Genomic DNA, 13,530 nt, shown 5'->3' with positions numbered 1-13,530 from the left:
TGGGCCAGCATTCACTGCCCAGCACTAATTGCCCTTGAACCGAGTGCATCTCAGAGAGCATTTTAAGAGTCAACAAACTGACTGTGGATCTGGAGTCACGTGTAGGCCAGACCAGGTAAGGATAGAAGATTTCATAGATCATAGAATTTACAGTGCAGAAGGAAGCCATTTAGCCCATCGAGTCTGCACCGGCTCTTGGAAAGAGCACCCTACCCAATATCAACACCTCCACCCTATCCCCATAACCCAGTAACCCCACCCAACACTAAGGGCAATTTTGGACACTTAAGGGCAATTAATCATGGCCAATCCACTTAACCTGCACATCTTTGGACTGTGGGAGGAAACCGGAGCACCCGGAGGAAACCCACGCACACACGGGGAGGCTGTGCAGACTCCGCACAGACAGTAACCCAGCAGGGAATCGAACCTGGGAACCTGGAGCTGTGAAGCAATTGTGCTAACCACAATGCTACCGTGCTGCCGACTGAAGGACATCAGTGAACCAGATGGGTCTTTGCAACAATCGACAATTGTTTCAGGGTCTTCAGTAGATTTTAAATTAATTCAAATTTAACCTTCTGTTTTGGTCAGATTCGTGTCTGGAAAATCATGAGGACAGTTAAAAAAGAATTTGGGGTCTTTGGGAAATCATTGGGACAGTAAAGAAGATTTTAATGTAATTTTCTTTGAACATTTCTCTTCAGTGGATATCAAAATATTGAAAATGGGATAAAGGTTGCTTGTCTGACAGTCAATCCCTGTCCTGTAAGGTAATGAGTCCTTTTGCTTCCCAATTGGCCGAGGAAGGCAGTGTGTCACAAGGATGCATGTGTTGACCGATTAATGGCTGGAGGATGGCGGCAGCTCATGTGATCAAACCTCCAAGAATGCGGTTAATCAAAGTTGATGAGGAGAGAATGTTGTGAATTTCAATCCTAAACTGACAGTGAGGTTTCTGTAAATTTACAGGATAATGGAAGTGGAGGTTTAACAGACGGGAAACGCAAACCAAACGTCACATCGTGATCTGACAGAATCACCCGATTCATCAGAACCTGAATTTCAGCAGCATCTGGGTGTGGAAGGTAAAAGGTTTGTCTGTTCTGTCTGTGAGGGAAGATTTCAGGTCTCAGTGTGACAGGAAAAGTCCTGAGATTCACAAACCCTGGTTAGACCAAACCTGGAGAACTGTGTTCAGTTCTGGGCAACAAACCTGAGGAAGGAGAGAATGGCCTCGGAGGAAGTGTAGCACAGATTTACCTGAGTGATATCTGAACCCCCGAGGTTAAATTACAAAACTAGATTACACAAAAGAGTCAGAGACATGATGGCACAGAGAATGGCATTCGGCCCATTGAATCCATACTAGCTCTCTGGAGCAATCCAGTCAGTCCAATTCTCCTGCCCTGTCCTTGTATCCTCGCAGGTTTATTTCCCTCAAACGTCTATCCAATTTCCTTTTGAAATCAAATGATTCCTGAATCTATTTTCAAACTCCCTCATAGGCAGCAAGTTTCAGGTCATTGCCGCTTGCAGTGTAAAAACATACATCTCATATCACCTGTACCTTTTGCATACAAACTGGGAACAGGCCACTCGGCCCCTTGAGCCTGCTCAGCATTCAAAAGGATTGCGGCTGATCTCATTCTAACCTCAACTCCACATTCCTGCCTACCCCGATGACCTTTCACCCACTTGCTCATCAAGAATCTATCCAGCTCTGCCTTAAAAATTATTCAAGGACTCTGCTTCCGCTGCCTTTTAAGGACGTGAGTTCCAAAATCTTACAGCCCTCGAGAATAAGAAATCCTCATCTCTATCTTAAATGGGTGACTCTTTATTTTGCAACAGTGATGCCCTCGTTCTAGATTCTCCCACAAGAGGAAACATCCTCTCCACATCCACCCTGTCAAGACCCCTCAGGATCTTATATAGTTCAATCCAGGTTTTACCCAAGGCTTTAAATCTGTGTCCCCGCTGCTTGTACGGTCAGTGAATGGAAACAGAGTTTCTTTGTCCACCCGATGGAAATCTGGCATAATCTTGTGACCCTGAATCAAATCTCCCCTCAAACTCCTTTGCTGGAACCATTCTGGTAAATCGCCTCTGCACCTTCTCCAAGAACCTTCACATCCTTCCTGAAGAGTGGTGACCAGAGCTTTATAAAGATTCATAGAATAGAATTAGAACCATAGAATTCCTACAGTGCAGAGGAGGCATTCAGCCCATCAAGTCTACACTGATTCTCTGAAAGGTCACCCTGCCGAGGCTCACACCGATGTCCCTGTAACCCCATAGCCCCACCTAACCTGCACATCCCTGGACAGTAAGGGGCAATTTATCAAGGCCAATCCACCTAACTGTCCCTTCTTTGGACTGTTGGAGCAAACCTGAGCACCGGGTGGAAACCCACGCAGACACGGGGAGAAAGTGCAAACTCCACACAGTCACCAAGGTCGGAATTGAACCTGGATCCCTGGCGCTGTGAGGCAGCAGTGCTAACCACCGTACCACCAGAAGCATAGTTTCAGTATCAATATTACTCTTGATGAAGCTCGGATCGCATTTGCTTTGCCAACTACTCTCTTAATATGTCTTGTAGATATACAAAATCCCTCTTCACCTCTTTCTCTCTCCTCCCAAAGAGGCCAGTTGGGTTTCATAACAATCCAGCCGTTTTCATGGTCACGTTTTCCCAGTGCCGGCCCCTCAAATGACCAGATTCATTCAGCTCCATTTCACAACCTGCCTTTGTGTTTTTGTGGGTTCTCTCTCACTCACTATTTTCTGTTTTCAAGCAGTTTCACAGGGTGTTCGAAGGGGAGGATTCAAAGTCCAGAAACTCAAACCAAGCATCACATCAGGATCTGAGAGTCCTCAATTTGTCATATCCTGAATATCATCGTACTTTGAACATGGAAGGAAAAAGCATCGTTCACAGTGGAGAGAAACCGTACACATGTGTGTGTGGACGAGGATTCAGTCACTCATCAGGCCTCACAAGCCACAAATGCAGTCACACTGAGGAGAAACCGTGTAAATGTGGGGACTGTGGGAAAGGATTCACTTCTCCATCCAAGCTGGAAACTCATCGACGCAGTCACACTGGGGAGAGACCATTCACCTGCTCCAAGTGTGGGAAAGGATTCACTCAGTCATCGGCCCTGCGGAAACATCAACGGGTTCACACTGGGGAGAGACCATTCATCTGCTCAGAGTGTGGGAAGGGATTCACTGAGTCATCCGAACTGCTGAGACACCAGCGAGTTCACTCCAAAGAGAGACCATTCATCTGCTCCGAGTGTGGGAAGGGATTCACTCAGTCATCCGCTCTGTCCACACACCAGCGATTTCACTCCAGGGAGAGACCATTCACCTGCTCAGAGTGTGGGAAGGGATTTACTATTTCAGCCCACCTGCTGAGTCACCAGCGAGTGCACACAGATGAGAGACCCTTTCAATGTCCAGACTGCGGGAAGTGCTATAAAAGTTCTGGGGATCTGATGTGCCATCAACGTGTTCACACTGACGAGAGACCGTTTAGGTGCTCTCACTGCGGGACTGGGTTCAGACAATCATCTGATCTCACTGTACATCAGCGAATTCACACTGGGGAGAGGCCATTTGCCTGCTCCAAGTGTGAGAAGAGATTCACTCAGTCATCCGCCCTGCAGAAGCACCAGAGAATTCACACTGGGGAGAGACCATTCACCTGCTCCGCGTGTGGGAAGGGATTCACCCAGTTATTCAACCTGCAGAAGCACCAGCGAGTTCACACTGGGGAGAGACCGTTCACCTGCTCTAAGTGTGGGAAGCGTTTCACTCAGTCATCCAACCTGCAGAAGCACCAGCGTGTTCACAGTGGGGAGAGGCCATTTGCTTGCTCCAAGTGTGGGAAGGGATTTACTCAGTCTTCTGACCTGCTGAGTCACCAGCGAGTTCACACTGATGAGAGTCCGTTTCAAAGTCCAGACTGCGGGAAGTGCTTTATACGTTCTGGGGATCTGATGCTCCATCAACGTGTTCACTCTGACGAGAGACCTATCGCCTGCTCCGAGTGTGGGAAGGGATTCACCACTTCATCCCACCTACTGAGACACCAACGAAGCCACAAGTAACCACAATGATTGAATTTTGCTGTTACTCACATTCAGGACTGAATCGTGTTCATTTGGGTCTCTTTCTGCTGATAACAAACTCCAGCCCATTTACAGGGGGTAATATTCTGGCTAAAAGTAAAATAAATTAGATTTGTGTGAAATACGCAGTGTGTTGAAGCTTTTTAATATCTCTGACATAAGTTAGTTCCTTTTGAAGTACTCTCGCTCTCCCCTGTCTCTTCCATCCTCACCTCCAACAAGAAGTGTGAGCAGCTTTTGGAGCTTCTTTGTGACTGCTGCTTCCCTCCCTTCCACGAGTCCACCGCACCAAACTGTCTCTAAATTTCATCCTTTCCCGAGCCCTGAACCCACATCTTTCTCTAGTTTCTCTCCCATCTCCCCTCATGCCCTCTCAGAGCTCATCTTGTCCATGAGACCCAGCTCCTGCTCCATTGACCCTATTCCCACTTAGCTCCTGATCAGCCAACTACCCTGTGTCCACGGATATTGTCAACATTTCTCTCTCTTCAACTGTCCCTCTGTCCTTCAAATCTGCCATCATCACCCCCTCCTCTATAAAACAAACCCTTGACCCTGCCATCCTTACAAATTACTGCCCCATCTTCAACCACCCTCTCCTCTCCACTCTTTGAACATGTTGGCACCTCCCAAATCCTTGCCCATCTTTCCCAGAATTCCCATGCTTGAATCCTTTCAATCAGGTCTCTGCCCTGTCACAGTGAAATACAAGAGAGAAACAGAATCTTACCCGGAGAGAAGACAGACAATCCGGGAGCTTGGATGCAAGGGTGGCATGGTAGCACCGTGGTTAGCACTGTTGATTCACAGCTCCAGGGTCCCAGGTTCGATTCCCGGCTTGGGTCACTGTCTGTGCGGACTCTGCAAGTTCTCCCTGTATCTGCGCGGGTTTCCTCCGGGTGCTCCGCTTTCCTCCCACAGTCCAAAGATGTGCAGGTTAGGTGGATTGACTATGGTAAATTGCCCTTTGTGTGCAAAAAGGTTAGGTGGAGTTACTGGGATAAGGTGGAGGTGTGGGCTTAAGTAGGATGCTCTTTCCAAGGGCTGGTACAGACTCGATGGGCTGAATGGCCTCCTTCTGCACTGTGAATTCTCTAATTCTATGAAGTGAGATTGTCCTTTCTGAGCTCCAGCAAGGTGATGTTAAACACTCAGGCGGGAAAGACAAAAATCTACAATGTGTTTAAAACAGCTGATTTATTTCACCAATATCTAAATGTTAAACTCCAGTCCCTTCGAGGTTATTATCATCAGAAACAAACTTCAAAGTAAAAAGCTCAATGTTCTGGTACAGATAGAGGCCATTTGGCCCGTTGTGTGAGTGCTGGCTGAAGTGGAGCTATTCAGCTTAATCCCATTTTACAGATCTCAGTCGATTGCTCTGTATGTCCCAGTCCTTCAATTGGATATCCAAGACATTTATTTTCTGCTTCTAGGACCCTATCAGACAGCGAGTTCTAGACTCCCACCACTGAAATGATCACCTAGAAGCCATAGCTTTGCCAAAAGAAGTATCCATTCTGAAGTGTAAGGCCCATACTCAAGACAACTCGACAGAAGCACAAGGAAACACCCTTGCAGACCAAGTAGCAAAAGAAGCTGCCTCCGAGTGGGATTCTTCAGCAGAACCAAGGCACATCTACAAATTGGGAGTGACCGATTTATTACAAGATCTACGTGAAATGCAACTTGACTACACAAGAAGAGAAAATGGTCATGATTAGACTCGGGTATCCAGTTGTATGATGATGATATTTGGAGACAAGTTCAGACTGATAAACCAATTGCACCATAGGCACTGATGCTATTTCTGGCCCAACAGATCCATTCATGGGGACATTTAGCCCCTCAACAGATGATGGCTCGATTCCAGAAAAGTTGGTGTGGCAAAGGATTCAAAAAACATTCACAGTTGGTATTGAACCACTGAGTAACCTGTCAAAAGATCAACTTAGGACCTATAACATCAATGCCTCAGCTAAAAGCTCCTGCAGGATCATTCCAGAACATGCAGTTTGATTACATCACCCTTCCTACATGTCAAAGATACACTGACGTCCTTGTAATAGTGGATAAGTTCTCTAGATAGGTGGAGGCTGCTCCAGCCAGGAGGACTACAGCCAAAGCCCTATGCAAAGGCTATATTCCCAGATGGGGAGTACCAGCTAGCATTGACTCAGACAATGGAATGCACTTTACAGGTGCTGTTTGCCAGGAGGTGTGCAGGTTACTGAACATCGATTGGAATCTACACTGCCCTTATCATCTAGAAACATCAGGACAAGTGGAACGTATGGACCGGACTTTAAAAGAACGATTGTCCAAATACAACCAAGAAGGCATGAATTGGATTCAAGCCTTGCCACTAGTTTTGTGCAGTACCAGAGCAATCCCAAACAGAACCACAGGCCTAATCATCACTGGCAGACCCATGTCCCTGCCAGGAACTATTGACTTACTAAGGGCAGACTGCCATCTGATGAGTGATGCTTTACTCAGTTATTGTCAAAACTTAACAAATGCTGTCAGGTGTCGGCGGCGTGGGGCGATCCTCCTGAGGGGGGGCCACGACTTGGTGCCCGGAGAATCCATTTACGTAAAACAAATTCAGCGCGAACCGTTTGCAGCCAAGTGGGAAGGCCCCTAACAGATATTACTCACAACCCAGTGTAGAAGCCAGATATTTCTAATACACCTCATATAGGTAAAAGATAGCTGTTTAAGCGTAAATATTAAGCCCCAGTTTTAAATTAAGGATTAAAAACACATATTCTGCAAATTCGTTCAATCATTTTGTCCAACACAACTTTTAGGTACATAGTTTTAAAGTAACACAGAAGACTGATAAGACAAACACTTTTAACTACATTTCTTCAAGGACAAGGGCTGAATCCATGGCAACGAGGTGACAAGAGCCCAGTAACTTAAAGGCTCTATTGTTCTCTTTTCGGGCCATTAGTGATTACAGCGTGAACCACATTCCATAACTTATAAGGTTGAAACATTTTAACGGACAGTTTATAAAGCATTGAATTAATATATTTGATTCCAACTTTCTCAAAACATAACAATTTCATAGAAGCAGCATAATTCACTTTACTAGATTAAAACAGATTTGATTTACATTTTGCAAATCATTGTTCAGTATTGCATGAAACGATTACATGAAATCTCCATTGTTACAATAGCCAAGCCAGCATACAGCCAGTTTTTGCTGGCTTTGATAAAGCACCATATCGCATTCTTTTTTTTAAAAAAATATATTTTATTAAAGTTTTCAAACACAGTTTTTTCCCTTACAAATCAAAGAAATAGAAATAAAAGTAACATGATAACTGCAATATAACATTGTGTAACTAACATGGTAAACTAACCAAATAACACTAAGTAATACTCCCCCCCCGCCCCCTCTCCCCCTCCAAAAACCCAAACAATTTACCCCCCCCCCCCCCTCCCTCCCCGCCCCCCCCCCTCCCCTCCCCGCCCCCCCCCCCTCCCCTCCCCCTGGGTTGCTGCTGCTGGCCGTCTATCTTCCCTCTAACGTTCCACTAGGTAGTCGAGGAACGGTTGCCACCGTCTGGTGAACCCTTGAGCCGATCCTCTCAGCGCAAACTTCATCTGCTCTAGTTTTATGAACCCCGCCATATTGTTTATCCAGGCCTCCAGTCCGGGGGGTTTCGCCTCCCTCCACATGAGTAAAATCCTACGCCGGGCTACTAGGGACGCAAAGACCACGACATCGGCCTCTTTCGCCTCCTGCACTCCCGGCTCATCCGCTACTCCAAATATGGCTAACCCCCAGCCTGGCTTGACCCGGACCTTCACCACCTTCGAAATCACTCCCGTCACTCCCCTCCAATACCCCTCCAGTGCTGGACACAACCAAAACATATGTGTGTGGTTCGCCGGGCTTCCCCCGCACCTCCCACACTTGTCCTCCACTCCAGAGAACCTGCTCAACCTTGCTCCCGTTATGTGTGCTCTATGCAGCACCTTAAATTGGATCAGGCTAAGCCTGGCACACGAGGAAGAGGAATTTACCCTGCTTAGGGCATCAGCCCACAAACCCTCCTCAATCTCCTCCCCGAGCTCTTCTTCCCATTTTCCCTTCAGTTCGCCCACCAACTCCTCCCCCGCTTCTCTCATCTCCCGGTATATCTCTGACACTTTGCCCTCCCTGACCCACACCCCCGAAAGCACCCTGTCGTGGATCCCTTGTGTCGGGAGCAGCGGAAATTCCTTCACCAGTTGTTTCGTGAACGCTCTCACCTGCATATATCTAAAGAAATTTCCCCGGGGCAGCTCAAACTTTTCCTCAAGCGCTCCCAAGCTCGCAAACATCCCGTCTATAAATAAATCTCCCACTCTCCTGATTCCTACCCGGTGCCAGCTCTGGAATCCTCCGTCCAGCCTCCCTGGGGCAAACCTATGGTTGTTCCTGATCGGGGACCACACCGAGGCTCCCAGCACACCCCTCTGTCGCCTCCATTGCCCCCAGATACTTAATGTTGCCGCCACCACTGGGTTCGTGGTAAATTCTTTTGGGGAGAGCGGTAGTGGCGCCGTCACCAGCGCTTTTAAACTCGTCCCTTTGCAGGACTTCATCTCCAACCTTTTCCACGCCGCTCCCTCTCCCTCTATCATCCATTTACGAATCATCGCCACATTGGCGGCCCAGTAGTAGTCGCCCAAATTTGGCAACGCCAGTCCCCCTCTGTCTCTGCTACGTTGTAGGAACCCCCTCCTTACCCTCGGGGCTTTCCCTGCCCACACGAAGCTCGTGATGCTCCTATCTATTTTTTTAAAGAAGGCCTTAGTGATCAGTATAGGGAGACATTGGAACACAAATAGGAACCTCGGGAGGACCATCATCTTAATTGCCCGCACTCTGCCCGCCAGTGACAGCGGCTGCATGTCCCACCTTTTGAAATCCTCTTCCATTTGTCCACCAGTCGTGTCAGATTGAGTCTGTGTAAGGTTCCCCAGCTCCTGGCTATCTGAATCCCCAGGTATCGGAAGTTTCTTTCCACTCTCCTTAGCGGTAGGCCATCTATCCCTCTACTCTGGTCCCCAGGGTGTATCACAAAAAGCTCACTCTTTCCCATGTTAAGCCTATATCCCGAGAAATCTCCAAACTCCCTCAATATCTGCATGACCTCTGTCATCCCCCCCCACTGGGTCCGTCACATACAGCAGTAGGTCATCCGCGTAGAGTGACACTCGGTGTTCCTCTCCCCCTCTAATCACCCCTCTCCATTTTCTGGTGTCTCTCAGCGCTATGGCCAGTGGTTCAATTGCCAACGCGAACAGTAATGGGGACAACGGGCATCCCTGTCTTGTTCCCCTGTGTAGTCGAAAATACTCCGACCTTTGCCGACCTGTGACCACACTTGCCGTTGGGGCCCCATAGAGGAGTTACCATATCGCATTCTTTAACATACACAGGAATGCAGATACGCAACAATTAGAAGTAATGTTACATATTGAAGATGGACGGCTTGCTGTCAAATCAAATGTGTTTGAGTCTAACCCAAACCAATTAGTATTATATTGGGGAGTGATTAGATGACTTAAGACAGATATGAAACGGTATAACTGAAGAGTTTTCGTTCTGCCATTTTTTAGGTAGGTTTTGTGGGTAGGTTTTAGGTAGGTTTAGGTAGATTGGTAGGGCAGGTTTTTGTGAGTAGTTTGTTAGTTTTTGTTTCAATGGTTTGAAGCTGAAGATTATCTCGCTCTCTCTTTTTTTCATATTTCATTTTCAGACTTTGACTTTTAAAAGTTATTGTTGAGCTGTTTGCCTAAGCAAGAAGATAATGCCTGTGATTCTTTGAAAGCTTCAAATTGTCTACGAATTGCCTTTTAAATGACTTTCAAATTGTAATCAATAGAAGACAAATAAAACAATTCATATTAGCACCTGAGAAGTTTTAACTTAAATTTCTACTGAGTTCCAGTAATCGCAAAGTGCTGCTGGTAACCGAATGGTAGAAATCTTTCACCCAGTCAGCCGTGAAACTCCCAAGGCAACAGATCAAGGATTGACACGTCACGTGTGAAGCGCGCATACCAAAATCAAAATCTGTAAAAATGTTTGCCATAATATTGATTTTCAGTTACATGTTTGGCCTAGCAGGCCTTACCCAGGAGTTCAATGTTAACACGTTCCTTTACATGTCCTATACCTATGCCAGAGACTTTAACGTCTCTGAGTGCTGGATGTGTTCTTCTATCCCTACCAATTCCCAAGCAGGTATCCTACTGCAGCCTGTTCCTTTTACTTTATCCCAAATAGCAGAATGGTACATTTTCCAAAGTCATGACTATACCCTTCCCCAATGCGGAGACACCAGAACCAAAGAAACGATAAACGATGAGGTTAAGAGATGGCGATCTGCAGGCCGCCCATTAAACACTTTCAAGGGATGATATCAACATGTCTGTGATCGGAAACAGAACCCCCCCCCCCCCCCCCCCCCCCCCAAGTAACTTTCCCAACTGGTCATAATCGTACTGGGACCATATGTTTAATTGGGTATAATCATAGAGCATGGAATGTGGGATACAGTAAATGTGAATATTATTGGATGTGAGTGCCAGTACACTGCACTCATGACACAAGAAAGGTAGTGGCCTATGGACATAAAGGGAATCCCATCGACTTTAAAGGGCTACCTAATCACACCGATGGGACAAATGTTACAGAACATTGGTCCCCACAAGTGGTTGCCCAGAATTCTACCTATAATGGCACCTATTACATCTGCGGTAATACTGCATACCCTTGGCTCCCAGTGAGCTGGAGTGGAGTATGCTATTTAGGATTCATTGTCCCCTTCACCGTCATTCTCTTTCCCTTTCCCTAGCCGATGCTATAAATGTAGACTCGAAACATGGACCTCTCATCCCACAGTTTGAGAAATATCAACCTACCACTATCTTCACGAGGTCTAAACGCGAGATCACAGGGGCTGAGAAATTCTTTTCTGCTCTCATCCCAACCTATGCCATCATCGTATTGACCAGAGAATATATTAAATTGGCTGCAGCCTTAGGGAAAATAGCCAATTACACTGCCCGAGTTCTAAGTAGCATTTCAGCCGAGATGCTAGCCATTCGAACTGTGGCTTTACAGAATTGGATGGCACTTGACTATTTGCTAGCCGAAAAAGGTGGGACCTGTGGCCTGATTGGTGCAAAGTGTTGCACCTACATCCCAGATAATTTGGAAGAAATCGAAAGTTTGTCAGCACATATTCAAAGAAAAGTTAGAAAACTTTACCAACCCTCTGACAACACTCTTTGGGGATGGCTCTCATTCAGGGATTTCTCTTATTTTTCATTTTTGGGCTTGTCATTTACATAGTGGTCTTGCTGATCAGATGCATTGGCCAATGTATGGCTACTCATAATGCTCCACCAATCAAAGTAGTTCATAGTGATCCAACTGCACCACCAGCCCATGACATTGAATAAGGCTCCTCATATTGAACTGTTATTATTGCATTATTACCCAATTATTACTACAATCATATAATCAACTTCCATGATTACTGAATTGTTATTGTACTACATAATCCCTTTTATTGAATAAAATACTTCCAGAATGCTTGTAACGCTTGCAAAGCTTTGCCTGCTCCAGTGTTGAAGGCTGTTCTCAAACAAGTGAACCATTAAAGACAATGTGAATGAGTTCTTCCCCGTGCTTACTTCTATCCTGTCACATTACTTCCTTAATTTCTATTCATTATTTTGATTCAACTTATTAATCTTTTGAAGAATCAAAAGGGGGGACTGATAGAAATTGGCTTTTCTAGTTACCGATAGATGATAAAGGTAAAAGGGTTAAATGAGAACTCATTAAGCATATTAAGCATTATTTGAGTGCAACAATAACTGGAAACCTATTAAGGGTTAATCCAGAACATACACTTCAGTTTTCTTTCATTAAACCTAGATTTTAACATTTGCAAATTGCTTGAGACAAGCAAGGTCAGTGACGCCAACTAACTAAAAGACCCCATTGTATGCTGCTGCTTTTCCAGCACAGGCAGTCCTGTTTCCATGGTAATAGACAGTCTAAGGTCATAATGTCCTGAAGGCTATGTTTTTTCTAATTAATGTTGAGATGTAGGTGCTGTTAATTTGGAAAATTGGCAAGCGATGGAATGGGAAAATTCCACCAACATATTCAAATACCTATATCTCTTAAATTGATGGACAGACACTTGGGTCGAATTGATAAATTATAAATTAGTTAAGTCAATCAGCAGTGAAAAGAAGGCCAGGCTTTGAGATAACAATTCTCTTAAGAATCGCTTACCGGAACGGAAAAGTGCTTCTGTTGCTCTGTTCTGTTTCTCTTCTTGCTCACTCCATCTATATTTCTGAAACCTTTGCTGCTCGCTTTGCTAATCGCAATTACCCAGTTATTTTATCTGGTGTATTATGATATGAATGAAAACTCAACTTCTGTATTCACGAAAGACAATTAATCTGACTGGCTTGCTTCAGGGCTAGTTCTTTCTAAATTTTTCCCAGTTTCCCAGTGGCACAGCTGACAAATAAATTTCAACTGGACTTTGCCAAAAAGCACAGACTTGACGTCTGTTGTTTGGGAACTGAGAAGGGATAACGCATATCCAGGGTTCCGAATAGACAGAGAGATCCATTATCCACCTTCCACTCCCAATCCTCTGCTAATTACATCAAATCTAAACCCCTTGGTTATTGATCTGTTAATGAAATAGATCCTTCTTATCCATTCTATTCGGGCCCCTCAATGTTGAACACCTCAGTTAATCTCTCCTTAGCGTTCTCTATTCCACAGAAAACCACCTCGGTCTCTCCAAACTTTCCTCATTGTTAAAATTCTCCATTTGTGTCAACATCCTCGTCAATCTGCATCCTATCTGGTATGAATACATCCTTCCTGTAATGTGGTGACCAGAACTGTACTCCGTAATGCAGCTGTGGTTTAACTAGTGTTTTGGATAACCTTCCTGATCTTATAATAAAACAGAAAATGCTGGAAATACGCAGCAGCTCTGGAAGCATCTGTGGAGAGAGGGGTTTGAAGTATTTCCTCCAATAGAAATTGCTGGGAATATTCCCTGCTCTAGTTCTCTATGTCCCCGTGAATAACAAAGTATCCTCTCTGCCTTTACAATCACCGTATCTACCTCTCCTGTCACCTTCAAGGATCTGTGACATGCACTCTTACGCCCCTCTGTCCCTCTACACCTCACTATCAAACCATTCATATTCTTTCCCTTTGCCGTGTTTGTCCTCCCCAAATGTATTTATTACCCGGCGCATCTCTGGATTGACCTCAGTTTGCTACTTTTCTGGCCCGCTGATCAGTCTATTGATGTCTTCCTGCAGTCAT

At 45.4% G+C, this 13,530-nt stretch overlaps 2 protein-coding genes across 2 annotated transcripts in view; both read left to right on the top strand.

Annotated features, from left to right (window-relative positions):
- The window catches only part of LOC140417898 (uncharacterized), a 43,617-nt gene that overhangs the window by 7,671 nt on the left and 22,416 nt on the right, over positions 1–13,530 (top strand). Inside the window, exons 2-5 of the mRNA XM_072501329.1 lie at positions 973–1,088; positions 2,805–4,117; positions 10,259–10,395; positions 11,009–11,157. Of these exons, the coding sequence (XP_072357430.1) occupies positions 2,919–4,117; positions 10,259–10,395; positions 11,009–11,157 (1,485 nt within the window). The 5' untranslated portion in view covers positions 973–1,088; positions 2,805–2,918. The remainder of the gene's footprint in view (positions 1–972; positions 1,089–2,804; positions 4,118–10,258; positions 10,396–11,008; positions 11,158–13,530) is intronic.
- Positions 1–13,530, top strand: part of LOC140421752 (uncharacterized) — a 51,192-nt gene that overhangs the window by 23,737 nt on the left and 13,925 nt on the right. The gene's annotated exons all lie outside the window — the stretch shown is intronic.

This window comes from Scyliorhinus torazame, chromosome 5, assembly GCF_047496885.1.
Source record: "Scyliorhinus torazame isolate Kashiwa2021f chromosome 5, sScyTor2.1, whole genome shotgun sequence".
In the NCBI taxonomy this organism is placed as follows: Eukaryota; Metazoa; Chordata; class Chondrichthyes; order Carcharhiniformes; family Scyliorhinidae; genus Scyliorhinus; species Scyliorhinus torazame.
The sequence above is the reverse complement of the archived record's forward strand: the minus strand, read 5'-3'. Positions and strand labels throughout refer to the sequence as shown.